Source organism: Arvicanthis niloticus, chromosome 16 (genome assembly GCF_011762505.2).
Source record: "Arvicanthis niloticus isolate mArvNil1 chromosome 16, mArvNil1.pat.X, whole genome shotgun sequence".
Lineage (NCBI taxonomy): Eukaryota > Metazoa > Chordata > Mammalia > Rodentia > Muridae > Arvicanthis > Arvicanthis niloticus.
The window spans coordinates 10,717,934-10,740,257 of record NC_047673.1 but is presented as its reverse complement, the minus strand read 5'-3'; the positions used below and the strand labels follow the sequence as shown (position 1 = coordinate 10,740,257).

At 39.7% G+C, this 22,324-nt stretch overlaps 1 protein-coding gene across 2 annotated transcripts in view; it reads left to right on the top strand.

Annotated features, from left to right (window-relative positions):
* Positions 1–22,324, top strand: part of Csmd1 (CUB and Sushi multiple domains 1) — a 1,522,453-nt gene that overhangs the window by 1,281,645 nt on the left and 218,484 nt on the right. For both annotated transcript variants that reach the window (XM_076913874.1, XM_034520246.2), the window contains exons 24-25: positions 4,848–5,039; positions 5,960–6,086. In XM_076913874.1, the coding sequence (XP_076769989.1) occupies positions 4,848–5,039; positions 5,960–6,086 (319 nt within the window). The remainder of the gene's footprint in view (positions 1–4,847; positions 5,040–5,959; positions 6,087–22,324) is intronic.

The following is a 22,324-nucleotide window of genomic DNA, read 5'->3' as shown; positions in this document are numbered from 1 at the left end:
GAGAATTTTATTCTTATGAGTTGTATTTTAAAACACAGGTCAATTAACCACTTCAAGAGTTCAATATTAATTAACTCACCTTCTCCAGTAAGTCACAAAACTTAGTTTAAACAATAACCCCCATACCGACCTCTCTTTTATTTCATAAGGCTGCTACTAGAGTTAACAAAATGAATGTTTGGATTTTTTTTCAGTATACTTTTTTTCTAAAGCAGATGTGTGAAATCATTGTCCATATTTTCAAGGTGGTAAGCGTTTAGAGATTACTAAGAAAATTATTATTTTGTCAAGGCAAGAACATTGTCCACATTGAAATGCCTTATATAAAACTGTGAGGTACTGGTTGCCATTAGTGTCTGATGGTCTCAGTTACTCCCAGGAGAAGACCCTAGGGATCCACAGGTGACAGGTGCCTCCTCTAACCCAATTCTGTAGCTCACTGAGCAGAATTCTTTGGCACATTCTTTGGGACACATAGGCAGAGTTAATAATACCCTACTCCAGGTCCTTGCTGCACAGAGGAATACATGTAAAGTGAAGTTTTAGTTAGAAAATTAGAGGATGAATATTCAGTCTACACTTTAACTAAATCCTCATTAGAGTTGGGAGAGCTGTAAGGAACAGACATGTCTTAGAAAAGGGGTGATGTAAGGAATATCAAAATTCATAATCATTGCAAATGATATTGGGGAGTTATTTTAATATACTTGATCTTTGGATCTTGTTTTGACTAGAACATATCGAATTCTTGCTGTACTGATGATGACTTATGAAGAAATCTCTAGAAGACAGACAGAAACAAAATGACTATTCAAGCTTAGACTATAGCTTCTCATAATGTTTTGACACAAATAACTTGATTTATGTTTTCAAAGTTCCTGTGGCATAAAGAAAACATACAGGCAGTATTTGCCCTGCCCTGGCAGCCTGTGGCTTCACTGTAGGAGAGGTTACTTGTCATCATTTTTAAGCTATTATTGCTTAGTGGCCTTCACATAAACTATTTAGAAATCTTTTTAACTTTGTATTATATCAGAGATGTCTCTTTTTCATAGAAATATTTTTGTAGATTCAAATAAAATGTCTTCTATTAACTTGGAATTTAAAAATAAGTTGTAGTAAAAAAAAATCCCCTAAAACAGTGAAGATTTAGCATCCTAGATTTATGTTGAATAATATTAGACTTCTGTAGTTGCAAATCAACTCAAACCCTTTATCAATTTTGAAAGTAGTGTTAGATTATTCTAGGAGCAGATAGTGTAGATTGATCTTCCTGCATCATGGTAAATCTGTATTCCTAGACACACATAGTCAGACATGGGGCTCCGGGTGTCTACAGAGATTAGTTCTCTAAGACTGGAGACCTAGCCAGACTCTGGTTAAACCCTGAGTACCCACACAGACAGTACCATGTGTCATGGTTTGTGACTAAGATTCTTTGTAGTACAAGGGACACACAGACTTATCTTTAGAAGATGAAGTACCTTCCTCTCACCCCAGTAAAATATCAATCAAGGTCACATTCTATGCATCCCCCCAGGTATAAGTGTCTCTGATTTATACTATAACTGGGTCAATTAACAAGCCATTAGAAATTTTGGAGAACAAAGCTCTCTTTGGTAGATTGACAATTAGACAAATGAGTCCAGAGTGGAAGGATGTATCTCATAGACAAACTAGTGAAGCCTAAGTGAAGAATTGAAATGCAGAACTTTTACAAGGCAATGGATTTCTTGCAACCTTTGTAAGGAATAATAAAGGTACAGGAAAAAATAACACACAGCCTAGGAAGACTGATGGTCTTCCTGATGATATTCCTCCTCATCAATAAACAGCTTCCTTTCCTGTTTGGCTTGACATGTAGTGCAAACAAACTTCTCAACTAAGCAATAAAATAGGCACTAAACATAATTCTTTAAAACCTTGCTCCACATCAAATTCAGTTGACATTTTTACTGATATGTGTTATTCTCTCTCTCTCTCTCTCTCTCTCTCTCTCTCTCTCTCTCTCTCTCTCTTCTTTTTTTTAAATGCTTCCTTCTTCCTTGCCTCAAATAAAGGCTTCAAGCCATTAGAAGGGAAGAAAATGTTCTTCTAAGATCATTGTGGAATAAAAATACTTGTGGACCTAAGAGAGTTGGTCCCACAAAGAACATATTTGCTCGGCCTAAAGAATACATGTTCTGAGTACTATCATAGACACTCACATCTGTAGACCATCTGGCCAGTGATGACTATGCAATACTGAAACTATTCACTAAATTCCCAAGAGCATTGATGTCCTTGTTTCATAAATGCAAGCACACACCACACTAGACAAAGTCTTCTGGGGGCTGTGCCCTTTCTTCATGGAAAACATAACTTATTATGAAACAAGATGGCCATTTTGACCATTTGTGTGTGTACATTCTCATCTTGTCTAAAGTGTGTGTGTGTGTGTGTGCACGCACGCACGTAATTACATGACATGTGTTAGTGGAATGAAAACCTTACCCTACTCCAAATGTGATTGAGACCAACACACCAAACATGCAATTTTCAAAGATTCCAAGCATGTGTACAGTTTAAAAACCTGATCAAACACCCAGTTCACTCAATCTTAGTAACAGCCTGCTGTAGAAATCCAACTGAGGGCTTTTGACCTGTTCATACTCCGAATATGGATCTACATGTGTCATTTTTATGAACTTACAATATCTGGATTCCAGCTGCTCTTGGCAGATGAACTTTTGGATGATGGTGGGGGAACTTCAGGTACTCTGGAGGCCATGGCCTTCTGGGGCGGGGGTACAGTGTGGAGAGAATCTCTGGGTGGCCTGCAGTTGAGTCTTTCTATGTTAAGACCTGGGTAGACTATTGTGTGCAAAGTGCCACACTAATTGGATGCTTTAGTTGATTCGGGGTCCTAATACAATAGCACTGATGACAATAAGATTCAACATCGTCTTCATGGTGTTTATATTTTTCTGCCTAGACATTGTCTGTTTATTGGATTCCCAAGTGTATTTTCCTCTGGGGTGATACTAAGCATACTCAGTCCAATGGAACCTTCCTGGAAGTGTAAGGTTACTGCAACCTAGCTGATCATTCTGTCCCCTGTTGACCCAAGGCCTGGGCAGGATTGCATCCTGAAGTACAGTTCAGATGATATCCCTTCCAAATTCCAAAACTATATACAACTGCATCAGAACGATCCAGGCTTACATCATTAGTCAGGCCCAATGCAGCACAAGGGCCCAGGAGGACTTGCTCACATGCTGCACAAGGCTCCAGTATTTTACTGAGATGGTATAATTGCAAAGCTCCAGTGCTGTGTGCAACTGAGGTCCTTTCCTTATTCCCACACTGAATTGTGGTAACTCAAACTGTCCTTCTTTGCACTAACATGACGGGTGCTTCTGCTCTTGTGTTCCTGTTTTCTTACATGGTTAGAATTTGAAAATAGAGCAAAGTTACTGTGAAGATAATGACTCTATGGCCAGTGAAGTCTGATACTGTTGAGCAGGGAACTTTGCAAAAGAAAGCTGTGGTGCTTCCCAGGAATGGACCAGCAGCCTCTGCTTTCCTTTCCATCCCATCTACAAAGGAGCAAGACTCAGTCTTGCTTATTTAAAGCTCCCTGGAGTAAAACCAGATTGCAAATGTAAAGAGCAATTCTCCTCAAAGGCTTGCAAGCTTGACAGGCAAACAGTGTGGAAAGTTGCACATCCATTTTCAAATTTAATCTAATTTAGCAAAGAAAGGTTAGGTAGGAAGGGAAGCAAAAAGATCACATGGCTCCACAAGCTTTCTAGCTCTGCTTTTTATAGTCATTGAAATTTGCATCATGATCTGCAGAGAAATATGTTAGTGTAAGGCTGTCTCCACAGACAGCCCTAAAATACTGCCTCCCATGAAAATGATGTACAGCTCAGAACCACAGTGGCTAAATCTCCATTTCAAGTCATCCACTCATTTAAAGGTTCATGTCTCTGTGATTCCTTCTGCAGTCTGAGCTGCTGAGGTCCTCAGGTGGCTCTAGACCAGGCTACAGGACCGTGGTAGGTTGGAGCTCCTGAGAGCCAGTGTGGATGATCAGGAGTGATTTGGTGATTACATGTGTGTTCTATAAGTGTATGGAGGTGGGAGATTGATGATGGGTGTCTTCCTCAATTGCTCTCCATCTTATTTTTGGAGACAAGGTCTGTCACTGAACCTGGAGCTCAGTGACTGGCTAGCAAGCTTCACAGACTTTTTTGTCTCCCACTGTAGCTTTCTTTTTGCAAAGTTTATGTTGCTACTGAAGATCCAGACTCAAGTCTTGTGCTTCCAAGGCAGTCACTTAAACAACAGACTGAGTTGTTTCCCAAGTCCTAAGAGCACCTTTTAAATTCTTACACTGTTTGAAATCTTAGGGGTAGGAAAAGTGTGTCAGGAGGTGGGAGCTGTGATTTAGACTGCTGTGAGTCCTTGCTGTGAGTTTCCTGCACAATGCTCTCATGACAGCCGTTCAATACCCACCCTCAGGATGGGTGAGTTGAACAGGAGCTACATGTGAAGGCTATAAGCTTATGGCTGTAAGGAACTTTGAGCTGGAGAAAGCAGCATGCTGACCAGAGGTGTGGATGGGATGGTGGAAACACAGAGCCCTTGTGGCACAGAAAATAGACAGTGGAGGGGTCACTATGGCAGCCATACTCTTTAGAACAATGTCATCTCTTCTTAGATCTTACCAAGACCCACAATTCTTTTCTTCCCCCTTTGGAAGTACACCTGGGTCCTTTTCTTCCAAGACTTGAAGGTCTCTCATTTAAAGGCCAATGTGCATTCTCTCTTGAGTTGATTCACTTGTCCCTCTCTCCTTCTAGGTTTTGACCTAGTGAAATGTGAGGATCCAGGCATCCCTAATTATGGCTACAGGATTCGAGATGATGGCCACTTCACAGACACTGTGGTTCTCTACAGCTGCAATCCAGGCTACGCAATGCATGGCAGCAGTACCCTGACCTGTCTAAGTGGGGACCGCAGGGTGTGGGACAAACCTATGCCTTCCTGTGTGGGTGAGTTGGTAACTCTAGGTCAGAATCTTATCAAGAACCAGTCCAAAGAGGTCATACTACATGTGGCTTGGGACAAGTTTCTAGGAAAGGGCAAGAATTTCATTGTGTTGGTATATATGCTGATTGCCTCCCAAGGTAGACATAACAAAATCTACCTTTCCTTCCAATGTCCCAACCACAAACTGAGGTTCAGTTCTACCACAGTTTTCTCTTGGAATCAAGGAGTTTCTTAGGTTTACTCATAAAACATTGTATAAGGAGTTGTGGGCAGTACCATGAGTGGCCTTAAAGCAGTCACACTGGTAGGTGTGTACCCAGAATGCATGGTAACTTCCTCACAGCCTGTAGATGGTGATCCCCACAGCCAGTTCTTCCCCACCTACCTACTCCAGCCCTTCTCTGAAACTGAAAGGCCATGTGTAATTAGGGCAGAATTGTATACAACTGGTAGTGGGAAGGGGTAGATACTCAGGTGAGGGTCATCACCCTCCCTGTTCCACCTTCTGTGAGGCAACAAAGATGATAATCTTTTATGAGTGGTTCTGTTCAAACTCCTGAAATTAGCAACATTGTGGCTGAGAGGATAGTCCTCTACACCAGATCCCAAGATCTATGTGCAAATGTGTGCACATTCTAGGAAGAAAGGAGAGACAGCCTATACTTTGGAATTGACTGCATGTATGATTGTCACTACATCCAGGGCAAGGAGTGCTAATGTTTTCACGATCAGCTGTGATAGCTCTAGAGATTCAGGCTACCTGTTCTGGTTTAGCATGGGAAGAATGAAAAGAAGTGATGGGCAGGTGATTGACGCATTGCCTATTAATTAACACAGGCGTGCTAACATTTGCTTGCAAATATAAATAGGAGTTCAGGCAGGCAGACACCCAAGTAGACTTGCCCTCTCTTGTCTTTTGCAGCCGAATGTGGTGGTCTTGTCCATGCAGCCACATCAGGGCGTATACTGTCTCCTGGCTACCCCGCCCCATATGACAACAACCTTCATTGCACTTGGACCATAGAGGCCGATCCTGGAAAGACCATCAGGTACTTGTTGTGTGGGATCAATCATTTGAAAGTGGGAGGTCTGTCTGTTCAGTGTTCTTGCAGAAGAACCAGTCGGCCATGTACTTTATGATTAAAACCCGTGAGCTAAAGAAGGAAACATCCAGCTGTGGCTAGACTTTTTCTCGCACGCTTTTCTATGTCTTTGTAATTGTATGTTTGGCTCCCTACAATAAGGCGAAAAACCTGGGTCTGACAGTGAGCTTTTCTGTGTAACACAGTACTATCAACGCTGAGTATGAATTCTGTGGGTTGCCTGTGTGTTTTTAAAGTGTTTTAAGTGAGCTTTGCTGAGCTGAACTGCAGTAGCCATCCTCCAGAATTGAGCCTCAGCTTGGTGGTCAGAGAAGGCCAGAGACCCTCCCTGGGTTCTCTTCATGCAGAATGAGTTATGGTGGAGTAGTGTTAACAATAAAAAAAAGGACAAAATATGTCTTCTGCTTATTTCACATTAGCTGGGAAGCCATGTGCCAAAGCAGGCCTCAGAGAACAGGCAGGGTTCCAGGTGTGACGAAATCAATTCAGTCCCTACCCTTGTTAATAAAAGAAAATCAAACAATAAAAAACAAAACAAAACAACAACAACAACAACAACAACAACAACAACAACAAACAAACAAACAAAACAAAACAGGAATTGGCCTGTGGTCCAGGGAGAAGGTAGAACAAAATATGCCAACTTAGAGTTAGACTGATAAAATTGAATTGTGAAAACTGAAGAAAACAGAGAAATGTGTAAACCAAGCTTTCTACTGCAATAAGTTGTGATGATTTGTATATGCTTGGCCCAGGGACTAGCACTATTAGAATGTATGGCCCTGTTGGAGGAGGTGTGCCACTATGGGCATGGGCTTAAGACCCTCTTCCTAGCTACCTGGAAATCAGTCTTCCACTAGCAGCCTTCAGATGAAGATGTGAAACTCTCAGCTCTGCCTGCATCATGCCTGCCTAGATGCTGCCCTGCTCCCACCTTGGTGATGCTGGACTAAACCTCTGAACCTGTAAGCCAGCCCCAGTTAAAGGTTGTTCTTTATAAGAGTTGACTTGGTTATGGTGTCTGTTCACAGCAGTAAAACCCTAATTAAGACATAAGTTTATGGTGAGTTTATTAAGCCCACAAATAGCAGGATTGTTAAAGTTCTGATGGCTTGTCTGCCCAAACTTAGCACATCATGCAGAAGGCAACCATGTTGTTAAGTTCTTAACCATTGCTCCACATAAGGATCCACTGACCTTACAGTAGATCCTCATCATGTAAGAGGGGCAAGAAAGAGGACTTAAAACTGAGGAGAGGGAAAGAAGGGCAAGAAAGAAGGGGGAGATGAAAAGAGAGAGAGAGACAGAGACAGAGAGAGACAGAGAGACAGAGAGAGACAAAGAGACAGAGAGACAGAGGACAGGATATTCTTAGAGAGTGAGAAGGGGAACTGCACAATGCAGAGGATGGATACATGTTAGTGATGAGAACTAAAGGTCAAGGAGCCTTCTCAACACATAGGAAAATGTTATCATGAAACCTACTATTTTGTCCCTCACTACATGCTAAGAGCATGCATAACTACCTCATAGCTCATTTAAATTTTAATGTATGTTTTTTTCTTTTTAAAAAATGATTTATTATGTTCATTGGTGTTTTGCTTGCATATGTATCTGTGTGAGAGTGTCAAATCACTTGGAACTGGATTACAGACAGTTGTGCGTTGCCAAGTTGGTGATGGGAATTGAACCCAGGTCCTCTGGAAGAGCACCCAGTGCTCTTAACAGATGAGTTATCTCCAGTCCCTTAATGTATGATTAATCAAGATAAATGACTGATGTATCAGGAGAGTACCAAGGTGAATTTGAACAGTGGAATCAATAAAGTCACTTGTTCACTGAGTGACATATAAGTAGATATGAAATCTTTGAGTACACCTGCTTGCAGTGATAGAGAAATCACTCCTACTCTAAGGAATAGAAAACATCCACCATTGTGGACGAATCTGTGAAAACAGAGTTTTCTGTCTCTTTGGAGGACTTCAATGTTTATGCCCATTGGAATTCCCCTGTGGTTTGTTTTCCTAGATAAAAAGGGCTAGGTCTCCCCTGAAGGAGAGCAGCTGTTGGGTCAAACCTGAGGGTGAATATAAGCCTTGATTAAGTATTAATATGGAAAGAGAGAGGGAATCAAAAAGAATGGTGTTAAGTAAAATTAGTAAGTATAGAAATTTTATTTTATTTTATTATTTTACTATATTATATTTTCTTTTATTATGTGTGCACATGGTGGAAAGTGTACAGGCATTTATAGAGGCCCAACATAAAGGCTTGGTGTTATTCCCAGGGGCTGGTTGTCACCTTTCCTATCTTCTTTTTGTTGTTGGGGCGGGCAGCGTGAGGGTGGTTGGTTGGCAGGTTAGTTTTTGTTGATATTGTTGTTGTTTCTTTTGGTTTTTGGTTTGGTTTTCCTAAACCAGTGTTTCTCACTGCCCAGAACTCACCAATTGGGCTACGCTAGCCCAGGAAGCTCCTTTTCGATGCCTCTCTAGTGCTGGGAGGAAAAGTGTGGGCCACCATCCCTAGACTTTTTTATGTGGGTTCTAAAAATCAAGCCCAGATCCTCATGTTGGCATGGAAACATACACTGGCTGAGCATCTCCCCAGCCCATGCTCTTCTAGTCCTCAGCCTAGAGGCAATTATATATACATCTAATACCATTCTAGAACATTCTCAGTCCACACCTCCCCCTGAAAGTCAGCATTTTCAAATGTATCAGCACAACTTTTAAAAATTTATTTATGTATTTATTTATTTGCATCCCCAAATACTGCTTTCTCCCAGTCCCTCCTCATCCTTTTGCCTCTGAAAAGGCACCCACCCCCACCCTGGTGCATCAAGTTTCTGCAGGATTAGGTGCATCCTCTCCCACTGAGGCCAGGCAAGGCAGCCTTCTGCTATATATGTGCCTGGGACCTCTGACCAGCCAGTGTATGCTCTTTGGTTGGTGGCTCAGTCTCTGGGAGTTCCTAGGAGTTCAGATTAGTTGAGACTTTCTTTTGTCTTCCTGTAGATATGCCATCTTCTTGAGGACTTTCAATCCTCCCCCTAACTCTCCCATAGGGGTTGTTGACCTCTGTCCAATGTTTGTCTGTGGGTATCTGTATTTGTCTCAGTCAAATGCTGGGTAGAGCCTCTCAGAGGGTTGTTATGTGAGGCTCTTATCTTCAAGCACAGCATAGCACCATTAATAGTGTGAGGATTTGGTGTCTGCCCATGGGATGGGTCTCAAAGTGGGCCGGTCACTGGTCAGCCATTCCTTCAGTCTCTGTTCTATCTTTGTCCATGAATTTCTTTTAGACAGGATCAATTTGGGGTCAAACATTTTGTAGGTGAGTTGGTGTCCCCATCCCTCTACTAGGGGTCTTCTCTGGCTACTGGAGGTAGTCTCTTCAGGTTCCACATCTCCACTGTTGGGCCTTTCAGCTAAGGTCACCTGCATTGCCTCATGGGGGCCTCCTTCATCCCTCCTCTCTGGGACTTCCTAGAGAATCCTACCATCCTCACCTCCCACCCCAGCAGCTGCATATTTCCATTTATTCTCCTGGCCCTCTGGGCACTTTTTCTGTCTCAACCCATGTCTGATCCTGCCATCCTATTCCCCTCACCCACCCCTATCCCACCTAGATCCCTTCATCTCTCAGCCTCCCATGATTATTTTGTTCTCCCCTTCCAAGTGAGATTCAAGCATCCTCACTTGGGCCTTTCTTCTTGTTTAACTTCTTACAGTCTATGAAGTATATCATGGGTATTCTGAACTTTTTGGCTAATATCCACTTATTAGTGAGTATATTACCATACATACCCTATCCTTTGGAGTCTGGGTTACCTCACTCAGGATGATATGTTCAAGTTCCATTCATTTACCTGAAAAATTCAAGATTTCCTTGTTTTTAATAGCTGAATACCATTCCATTGTGTAAATGTACCACATTTTCTATATCCATTCTTCAGTTGAGTAACATCTGGGTTGCTTCCACTTTCTGGATATTGCAAATAAAGTTGCTCTGAACATAGTAGAGTATGTCTTTGGGGTATGGTGGAGTATCTTTTGGGTATATGCCCAGGAGCATTATAGCTGGGTCTTCAGGAAGAACTATTTCCAGTTTTCTGAGAAACCACTGGGTTGATTACAAGTGGTTTTACTAGTTTTAAATCCCACCAGCAATTGAGTAGTGTTCCTCTTTCTCCAAATCCTTGCTAGCAGGTGCTGTCACTTGAGATTTTTACCTTAAACATTCTGATTGGTTATAAGTTGGAATCTAAGGGTCATTTTGATTTGTATTTCTCTGATGACTAAGGATGTTAAACATTTCTTTAAGTGCTTCTTAGCCACTGGAGATTCTTCTGTTGACAATTCTCTAGTTATGGACTCAATTTTGTGATTGTGTTATTTGGGTTTTTGGAGTTCAACTTCTTGAGTTCTTTATATATTTTGAGTATAAGCCCTCTGTTAGATTTAGGGTTAGGGAAGATCTTTTTCCCAATGTGTAGGTTGTCATTTGTCCCATCAACAGTGTTATTTGCCTTACAAAAGCTTTTCAGTTTTTCATGAGGTCCCATCTATTAATTCTTGATTTTAGTGCCTGAGCCATTGGTGTTCTGTTTAGGAAATTTTTTTCCTTGTCATCACAGCTTTTAAATTAAAAAAAATTAAACAAAAAAAAGAAGCTAAAAGAGAGGCATGCGTATTTGTAAAGAATTTACTCAATTGATATTCAACTCACCTACCCATAATTTTGATGAAGTAACTCATTTCAGAAAACAGGCTTGACTTTTGAAAATGGTGGATTGGAAAATAACCAAAAGTACACACTGTACTTTTTTTTTTTTTAATTTCACTGTACTTACAGAACAGAAGCTGATCTTGGTTTTAATATTTGCTGGGAATTTAACAAACCTTAATAATTTCACTGGAGACATAGTCAATCTAACCTACATTTTCTAGTTGAAAATTACCAGTAAACAAAGGGCAGTTTGTCTTACAACAGGAGGAAGCATTGCTGTCGATTCATGCTATGATTTTTAAATAGAGATGGTTTTCATGGTCTAAATATTAATGAGCAGTTGCATGTGGAAACGATCTGAGGGTGGTTGCATTTGCTTAGATAGTTGTAGCTGGGTCTCTTTTGAATCCCTGGAAGCCCAGCCCATTCTTGGATGCTATTTTGTCAAGAAAGGTGAGAAAATGTTAATAAGGCCATCATGAAGTATTTCTTCTGAAAAACACTGTAACTCTAACATTTTTCATAGGGCATATGTACCTATACATGGAACTGTGTTATACCAGGATATAGTGCAACTACAGGTTATAGGTCAGCTGCTTCCCTCCATACTTTCCTACCTACCCCCAGTATTCTTTTTTATTCCACTGGAAAGTTCTGCAGAGACTTTTGTTTATAACTTTAACATTATGCTATAATTACCTGGTCTGAATTTAATTAAAAGTCTAATAACAAAGCACTGTAACAAATTTGGTCCTATTAAGAGTTGTGGACTAATGTTTCTCTGGGATACTGCATGTACTTCAGTGCTGAGAGCATGACTGTGATTTTTACAATAACAATGGTGAGATATGGATACCAGTAAAGGGTACCAAGGGGTATACTCTGCATCACCTGAGTGTACACTGTGTCTTTGACTTGACTGTCTTTCTGTGGTAGTTCAGAAAGATCACTTTTGATTGTTTTGCTGTTCCCAATTGTCCATGGGAAATTGTACTGGGTGGTCCAGTTGAAGGAATTCTTGACAAGCTTACACACTATTAACATTACAGTCCTAACATTATCAACATTATCAGTCCTATGCCTAATGCAGACTTTTAAAGAGAAAATTGGTTTATTTATGACTTTGGTCTCTCCAGTTTGTCTGCATTGGAATGTCTGAGTGGTAGACAGCAAGTGAGCCCATAACATTTCAATCTATCTTTTGTTACAGGGATCTTTAAGTAAGGTTTGTCTAGGGAACCACCATGTTCATTCAATAGGACAGACAAAAGAACTGTACATCATGAAAAAATGACCCAGCAGGAAAGTAAGAACATGAAAGGATAATGGAGTGACAGCTGAAGAGAAAAGGGTCACTGAGAAAGGAAGAGTTGGAGATCACAGGGTCTGTCAGAGTATGAACATGATATACATCTCAAGCAGGGATGGAAAAGCATCAGCCACAGGGATGGAAAAAGAGCCATCAAGTGCAGGGGAGGGGCTGAGTTAGGGTCTATGTAGGGTCTCTGGGTTGAATTTTTTTATAAGCTCCACCTCCCACACTTTCTTTCTTTCTCCCTGATTGGTCCTGCCCAGACTGTCTTCCTTTGCATAGACTCCTCTGTCCCTTCAGTAACCAACACTTCCTGGATACCCCTGCTGAAACCTTCTACAGTGCTTTGTTTGACCCTGTAAAGTTCCAAGAGCCTGTTGTTGGACCTCAACACTGTGAGGCTCTCTTGTTCTACTCTGAGCAGAGTATTGCATTTTGTCATTAAAATTTAATTTTGTATACCTATAAAACTAGGACACACACATTTTTGAAAAGCTTCTTGAGAAGCATATATTATCTCTTTACCAGACATCAGCATTCCACATTGACAAATATCTCACATCAACCTATTTGTGTGGTTACTTCTTGGCATCTGTAGGCGATTAAGCTCAAGGAGACCCATCAGTACTTCAGTCTACCTTTTACACACTTCTTATATGGAACTTTCATGAATGCTCACTGCCTCACTGGTCTCTAGAGTATCTACTACTCCTAGTGCAAAGAGGATGCTGTTCTAATGACTAGGGGGGCTATACAGACTGATGATGAGACAAAGAAGCATGTGCATGTACATAACAGAAGCAATTAAAAAATATTCATTTTAATTTGATGAAACATGTGGGTTTCTAACCCACATAACAGGATGGGCTGCATTGGGTAGTATGTATTATGAACATACATAATTAAACATCTTTTTTCTTGTCAGATGTTTGTATTGCTAGCTTACCCACAATGATTTGGCAAGCAATCTTACAAGAAAATCTTTGTCCGTGTTTATGATTAATTCCTTAGAACAAATCCCAGGAAATAATTTACTGAATTAAACAGTGTGAGCATTCCCAAATTCCTTACTACAAATCCTTCTGTGGGCTATTTGCCTGTTTGTCAAATGATGCATATCTTCTAATTTGACCTACTTTACCTTAAAATAATAGAATATTATTTTACAAAGAAGGAAATTTAAAAGACATTTACTAAAATCTTAGAAACAAGATTTAGGAAACAGTTTGAAACTATATATTTTTCTGTGAAAATGCAAATACTTAAGTTTGATTTGCATATTATCTACTTATTTGTGGAAGTTCATGAATTTTATTCTCCTGAAGAGATTTTCAGTTAGTAATCACGATCAGATTTTTATGTTTTTATTGGCATACCTTGTTCTCTAAGATTGCTGAAAACTATTTCATTACCTGAACATATTTGAGTTTATTTAAATAACGTTTGTTGGTAATATTAAAGTTGTTCTCCATTTATTCTGTGTTGTAAGAAATACAATATAAGCAAGGTCCTCCCAGCATGTCACCTAGAATCCTTTCCATGATTTAATTGCTCTGTGTGTATATTTAGATTTTCATAACCATGACTAAACTGCTGTGCAGGAACGTGTGTGGCCAGAGGTAGTCTATGATAGTGTAACCACCTTAGCCAGTTCAGTACTGCAAGACACAAGCATCTTAGCCTTTGTAGACCTCTCACAGCTGGACCCTGGGAGAATTTAAACATGAACTTGTTTAGTGAGTGAGTTTCTTTCTCTTGGAATTCTTCCCTGGTAAGATTGCTGACATCTCCTACGTCTAAGTCCATTTTCTGACTTTCGATGGGATTCTCTTTATGGGAACATGACTCAGAATGGGCTTACAGGGTGGTTTGCTTGGTATCAGGCTTGGTTTCCTCATCTCTTGCTCCCATTGCTGTGCATTTGAACCTGTTGTGTGAAGCCACCATAAACCCTATGTAAGTCTGTTCTGAGCACTGGTGGGTGCACAGATGGCCTCACTCAGTTTAGATCACTACAGGTTGTCCTGTGTTGAATACGTGGCTATGGGTCAATTATAAGTGTAGATTCGGGATTTTAGAATGGATGGAGAGCGGCTGAGACACAGTGAGTCACATCCTCAGCCATGCAAGACACCGGCTCCAACTAAAGTCAACATTTCAACTCTTCCACGGCAGCACTGAAAAGAATCAAGGACCTTTTCTCAATCCACATATCATTGGGTCTCTTTCTGTTTAGCCAGGCTCATCTGTTTTATATTGTCTTGTAGTTCCCCATGACAACTTATGACTCTCTAATACCTTCTTGGATTCTTTGATAGTTGAAACATGCCACCTTTGTTTTGTTTCCCACATTTCTCATTAATTTTCATGTGGTCTTCTATACCACAAGTACAGCATTTGGCTGGCTACGTAATACACATTTATTCTTATATTCCTAGCCTTGTTATCCTGTCTTGACTTCACTGGCTATTCATTCCAAAGCATCGTATTCATCTTCACTGCATTTTAATTACTAATTAGAAATTTCAGATTCATATATAAAGTACATTGTATCATGTATTTTCTTGGTTGTTTTCTGTTCACATTGAGATACCTGGACTCCCTTGGGTTTGCTTCTAGATTGTTTTAGCTTCCACATTTTTTTCTTATACAGAATTTTAATTGCTTTATGATGCAGTAAGTTCTTTCTTCATAAGACTTCATGTGAGGTTTTGGTTATAACTTACACATTTATCTGTATCTCAGTTTGTTTCTGGGTTTTATTCCCATCCTTTAAGATATGTATCTAGTATAATAATTTGCTCTCAGAATATTTTGGTTATTTTAAATCCTCATATCTGACACCGAATTTAAGGCTAGTCTGGGTTAAGAACTCAAAAATAATATAGGCAGATGTGTAATTTGTATTGGAGTCATGTTATAGCAACAGGTAAATATAGGGGAAGCTAGCACATTTTACAATGCTGAACCTTCCGGCCACTGGCAAACAGGGCCTATTACTTGGTATGTTTATTTGTGTAGATCTCATGATTTTATCAATAATACTTTATTGCTTTCTATATAGAAATCTTGTTTATCTTTTATTGGAATTTCTACTAAACATAATATCTTAATATAAAATGGAAATAGTATTTTATTTTTATTTTTGTGGCTGTCATGAAGAAATGAATTGTATATTTGCCTTGTATAAGTATTTACTCAGTTCTAAAAGTTTTCTTCATTGTATATGATAATATTTTCTAAGGTGTGTTAATTCCACCTTATTTTCATTGTGTTACTGCATTGGCTAGCATTCTACAATGACAAGATATGATTTAACAACCATCATGATCCATGTTTTCCCTTTTAACTCATTTATTACACATTTATTCTATACATCTTATTTTTGTAATAATAAAACTTTTGACTAAATCCCCAAAATATTATGAGTATAAGCACTTTAAGATACTCAGCTTGGCTTTCTACCTAGTGTGTTGTCTTGGAAACTCTCCATATTTTCTTGTCATTAACAACTAATGAGAAGATTCTCTAGTTTGCAAAAGCTGAAAAAAGACAGAAAAATAATAATAAATCCAAAGAAAATGAGATAAGAAACAAAAGGGGATTAAATAAATATAAACCAGAAAGAAAGCAATGAATCTAAGCTAAAGGCTTAGCCTTTTGAAATGATTCTTAAAACTGGCAAATTCTTAACAAGATAAACGAGGGAAGTGAAGTTTCTACAAGTAGCACATATTTTTAAATTTTTAAAATTTAAAGTTTTAAATAGCAAGAAATGTAAATTCAATAGGAATTAAAGGTCTAATTAAATAAAAAGAATCTTACATCATATTTATTGAAATAGGTAATATCTAAAAAAAAAATAGAAATTGCTAAAATTTAGAGGAAACTGAAAACCAAATGTTTACACACCATCATGAGGACTAAATTTGTAAAATCCAGCACTCAATCTCCAAAAAATAAAAAATATTGAAAAAGTTAGTAATCTTTATTTATTAACTTCCATGGAATAAATAATTACAATTTGTTGTAATTTTTCATTTATTGAAAATAGATTTTGTTTTCAGACAATATATCCTGCTTACAGTTTCCTCTCCCTCTACTTTTCCTAGTTCCTTTCTGCCTTTCCCCTTGGGATACCCAGGCACCATTGTACCCAAGGTTAGACTGAAGGAATAAAGTTTAGCCAAGTGGGTGTGTTAGAAGACGTAGGTCCACATGAGTACAGGAGAAAGAGCCTTCTCCGGAGATGGTTTTCAGTAAAACAGCTCTTTTTATTGGGGTGAATAAGGGCTGTATAAACATCGTGGAGTAGGTAGGGATTTGGGAGGTAATCATAAATCATATGTTGATTCTGAGGTTCTGGGAATGCCCATTTGTATGAAGAGGAATTCCAGGCACTACCTAGACATGTCCTTTTTAGGGAGAGAGGAAGACCTGTAATCTGGCCACCAGACTATGTGACTTCCTCAAGGGTCGTAGAGGTGGGCATTGCAAGGCCTACCTTCATTGGAATATGCAAGCCCAGAGAAATGATGAAGCATTACTAATGCCTGCTGGTCTCAAGAGGAGACTATCAATATTTAGACACATCTAGACCTCACTCTTGTTTCCCAGACTGACTCCCCAAGTCACACAGCTTTGCAGGCTCATACCTATCTCATCTTTCTGGATCTACCCCCTTTCTGTCTCTCATTAGAAAACAAACAGGCAGCTTAGGGTTAATACTGTAATATAATAAAATGAGACAAAAATAAACATATCTGAATAGGACAAAACAAACAGAAGGAAAAAAGCCCACAAAACAAATATTGATGCAAAGATCCACTCATCCACTCATTTGCACATTCAGATAAACAAATAAACAAAGCTATCATATGAAGGCAAATAGTCTTGGGGTGAAGGGGGATAAATAAAAGAGAAAAATAAATAAAACATTAAAATTAAAAGTTTACTTAGAACAATCAAACAAACAAAAAAGAAAACAAACAAACAAAGCCAAAACTCTTGCTGTAACATTATAAGACAAGAACTCTCCAAGGATGCCACAGAGCTCATTTTCTGTTGGCCATCTGCTGACTAGCATGCCGTCTGCCTGTCAGAGTGCTTTCTTTTCCCAGTCACACTCCCTTGGAGAAAACTAAATCGTCATTTGTAAGTAGCTATGAATTGAAGACAGTGTCCAGGTTAAAGATGGATACATATGTTCCCTTCTCCTTTCAGTTCTAGGACCTCATTTGGTGTAGTCTCATGTAGACCCAGTGCACGCTACTTCAGTCTCTGTGCATCAATCTTGCTGCGCTTTTCGGTGCCTTGTTTTCTTTGTGTTCTCCATCCCCTCTGGATCTTACACTCTTTTTGCTTCCTCTTCTACAGTGACTTGAGCCCTGAGGGGAGGAATTTGGTGGAGACATCCCATTTAGGCCTGAGTGTTCCAGGATCTTTCACTTTCTGCATATTGTCTGGCTGTGGGTCTCTGTATTTGTTTCTATCTGTGCTGGAAGAAGCTTCTCTGGTGATGACTGAACAAGGCATTGACCTACTAGTGTAGCAGAATGTCATTGGAAGTCATTGTATTGTCATGTTCCTTTAGAACAATAGCATTTGGTTTCAACCCAAGTACCTGGGGTATCTAGTTTCAGGTTCTTGGTTATTAAAGCAATATAGCATATGAATTCCCTCTTGCAGAGTGGACCTACAGTCAAATCAGTTCTTGATATAACCATTGCACAAGGATATCTTGCAGGCAGGATACCATTATAGTCCAAGTGTTTATAGCTGTCTTGGTATTTACATGTCTGCTTTGGTAGCATGCAGACGCTCTTCCAGTACCAAGAACATTAGCCCACATGACTGAAGACTCTAGGAAGACACCAGATTTCTCTGTGTTCAGTGACTTCTGTGGATATTGTCTTCAGCCATAGGGCCAGGTGGGGAGGGCAACCTATAGCCTTTGAAACAGCCTGGTTTGAGGATTCCTATGGGAATTCTTTGGCAAATAATTCAATTAGACGTTATCCATTCTCAGTACTAGAAACTTCATTTGGCGACAGAAAATATCTAGTTGGGGCTCTGTCTCTCCCATTATTTGGTGATTTCACTTAGGTTAAATGCCCTTTCATTTCATTTCATTTAGCTATCTCTCCCCATATTTTCTTCCCTAGTTCCCCTCTCTGTTTGCTCTTTCCATTCCTGTCTCCCTCCACATCCATCTACAGCTGTCAACGATTCTTCTCTTTCCCTTTGCTAGGAAGATGTGTACCATAAGTTCCTTACTGTAAAGCTAACCCCTATGGTTCTATTGGATTGCAACTTGCTTACCCATGACTTAACAGCTAATATCCACATATAAGCAAATACATACCATATTTGCCTTTCTGAGTCAGGGTTACCTCACTTGGGATGATTTTTCTCTAGTTCCATTTATTTACCTATACAGTTCATTCCTTTAAAATGGCTCAGTAATATTCTATTGTGTAAGTATACCACATTTTCTTTATCCCTTCATCTGCTGAGGGATGTCTACGTTGTTTCCAATTTCTAGATATTAAGAACAAAGAAGCAATGAACATAGTTGACAACATGTCTTTGTGTTAGGATAAAACATCCCTTAGGTATATGCCTAAGGGTGATACAGCTGGATCTAGATCCATTTTCCTGGGGAATTGCCACACTGATTTCCAAATAGGTTGTGCACGTTCACATTCCCACTTCTCTCCTTCCTTCATATCGATGCCAGCATGAGCCACCATTTGTTTTACTGATTTTAGCTATTCTAAGGAATGTAAGATAAAATCATAGAGTAGTTTTGATTTGCATGTCCCTGATGACTAAGCATGTTGAACATTTCTTTAAGTGTTTCTTAGCCATTTTAGTTTCCTATCTTGAGAAATCTGTTTAGATCTGTACCCACATTTTTATTGGGGTTTTTGTTTTCTTGATAGCTAGTTTTTGAGTTATTTATAAAGTTTTCTCATTAGCTCTCTATTGGATATGGAATTGGTAAAAATATTTTCTCATCTTGTAAGCTGCTGCTTTTTCCAAATGATGGGATCCTTTGCCATGAAGAAGTTTCTTCGTTACATGAGGTCCCATTTATTAATTTCTGACCTTAGTGCCTGTGCTAATGATGTTCTATACAGAAGTACTTTTTCTGTGCCAATGAGCTCAAGGCTAGTCCATGTTTTCTCTTCTATCAGGTCCAGTGTTTCTGGTTTTATGCTGAGGTCTTTGATCTGTTTGGAGTTGATTTTTGTGCAGGGTGATAAGTAAGGTTCTATTTGGATCTTCTACGTGCAGTTGCCAGTTTGACCAGCACCATTTGTTGAAAACGCTGTCTTTTTTGTCATTATCTATTTGTGACTTCTTTATCAAAAACCAAGTGTGTGTGTTTATGACTGGATATTCAAATTGACTTCATTAATCAATATGTCTGTTGTTGTGCCTACTGTAGGAGGGTTGCTATGCTCTAGTAGAGATCATGCCCTGGCTGTTATTGATTGTGTTTTAAAGATAGTTTCCCAGCATCTGTGTTTGAGATGATGGGAATTCTAGGTGCTGATATCTTGTCTTTGTTGAGTGTCTGTTTTGGTCTTTAGTTTCTGTTGTGTTCTCTGGTCCTTAGGAAGGTCTGGCCACTGGAGGTTGTAGGTATAAAGTGTTTAATGGAAGTGGATACTATGGAATGGGGATGGGCTAAAAGTGAGGACTGAGGGGAATCTATAGGGGTGAAGAAAGCAGGATATTCCCTTTGGATCTGCTTAGTTCTCAGAGAGTGAGGTAAAAGAATGAGAAGAGGCCATAAGAAGTAGTCTGCTACAGAGCAGGGGATGAGACTGGGGACTGGATATGGAGGATATAAAGGAAGAGCAAAGATAAGAAGCTCACCCACCTGCTTCACTGCTTCAAGGAGTGTCCAGTGGTCTCCCAGAGAAAGCCTTCTGGAGTTGGGGGCTGGGGTACAGATTTGAATTGCAGATGCCTGTTTACTCTTCATGCTCTACAGGAAAGAATGCAGATGGATAGTGTGAAATCTCTGACCTTCCTGAAGGATGCCAGAAGCAGATCCATGCTCCCTATGGAAATTCTACAGGAAGACCCTGAGGGCCTGGCAGATTCTAATATACTTTGTAAGGTAGCAAAACTAGACGGAGGCACCATTGGACAGAGGGTTCAAGGACTGTTGTGAGTTTATGGCCAGCTTGGGCTCTATAGTGAGTTCCCAGTAAGCCCAGCAGAGTGTGAAATCCTGTTTCAACAAATACATCAAAGAAAAGAGATAATAAAGAAAATAAACATTTAAAAAAAAAACAAAAACAAAAAATACAACTATTATTTCTGGATATCATTGACTAGAAAAATAACCGACAATTTTTTTCTGTTTGCAATACAAATGAAATTACTCTTTATATAATAACTGTCTTAAAATGATATGTTGTAAAGCTTCCAGAGCAGAAAAATCAATAAAGAATTAAGTGATCTAATTTTTTTAATAGTCTAAAGCAACCCATCCATCAAAGGATGAAGAAAGCAAGCAGAGAGAGAGAGAGAGAGAGAGAGAGAGAAAACCATAGCTGAACTCTACAGTCCACCTAATTTACATGCTAGTTTCAAAATATATGGTTATCCAAATGAGCGGGGAGGAATAAGTTAATAAAATTGTAGTCTTTGTTATGAGAAACTAAAGACCCAGAAATACAACAAATACTACAAACATGCCCATGGAATAAGTGGCAAGCGTCTTTTTTTTTTTTTTTTTTTAATTCAGCAAGATGATATATCTGTTAGTTCTCAAATGTTGGGACAAATGGCTGATATGCCTATTTAACTTATCAAAGCAGACCTGGTCCTGGCATCCCTCAGTCCCAACCTGTTACATAGTCCTCCTGGCTGGTATACCCCACCCTTGACCCTCGACCCTTGACCCTCGACCCTAACTTTTCCAGCCCAGTTTAGTGGTCTAGACTGCCTTTCTCCAAGCTGCCCTTCCCCCAAGGCTCTTCCCTGTGTAATTCAGCCATTTTGGTTACCCAGCTCTCTTTTACCTTTTGTGTTCTTGGCTTCTTTCCGTCTCTCTAGACTCTTCTAGATGTTTTTGCCCCTGGCTATACCTGCCCTTTCATCTATGATAAACTTTCTCCTCCACCATCCCTAGGCATAATCATGTCTTTTCCTTTTTATTTATTTTTTTTTATTTAACATCAACCCTAATTAGAAAGATAAAGGGCACATTGTGCAAATGAGCAAATGCCTGTGATCAGGTAATGTGTTAGCTATGGTTCTGTCCCTGCCTGTGAACTTTGGTGGCTTCATCTTGCCTTAAGATTTAAAAATCATGCATTAGAGGAATCCAGACTTTCTCTGGAGCCCCTTACCATCTTAGAGCTGCTGTGCACTTCCCTCTGCACAGGTCTGAGCTCAGAAGTTCAACCCAGAGATTCCACTCTTCTAAACCACACAGGTACCGACCTACTCCCTTTCTCAACTGGCCACTCTAGCCTTCTTGGTTTTGAGGCTAAAATCTTAAAAGTGCCTTGCACCCTCTTTCCCACAGCTCCTTTGTCATGTTTTTCTACCTTACAAAGTGTCTTGGAATCTGCCAGGCCCTCAGGGTCTCTAATCTGGAACTTCCATAAGGAACATGGATCTGCTTCTAGCATCCTTCAGGAAGGCCATGGATTTAATCTATCTGTATTATTTTGTCTATAGCATAAAGTGTAAATAAGAACATTTTCACAGCTGATGATGAGATCATTGTTTCAAAATCACCTGACCTGATACTTCACCCTGCCAGAAGGTTAAAATACTTAATATACCCAGAAAGGTCCCTTTTCTTTTGTCCCCTCTTCCTCCTCACCACCTCCCCTTCCCCTCATTTTTTCTCTGGTCTTATAACTTCTCTCTCTCTCTCTCTCTCTCTCTCTCTCTCTCTCTCTCTCTCTTCTGTCTCCTCTGTCTCTCTGTCTCTCTCTGCCTCTCTCTGTATCTTTCATCTCCCTCTGCTCTCTCTCTCTCTTTCTCTCTCTGTTTCTCTCTTCCTTCTTCCTCTCCTCCATCCCTCCCTTCTCTCCTTCTCTTCTCTCTCCCCTTCATCTCCCTCTCATCTCTTCCTCCCTCTCTTGTCTGCTCTGGATTCTTGGGTCTT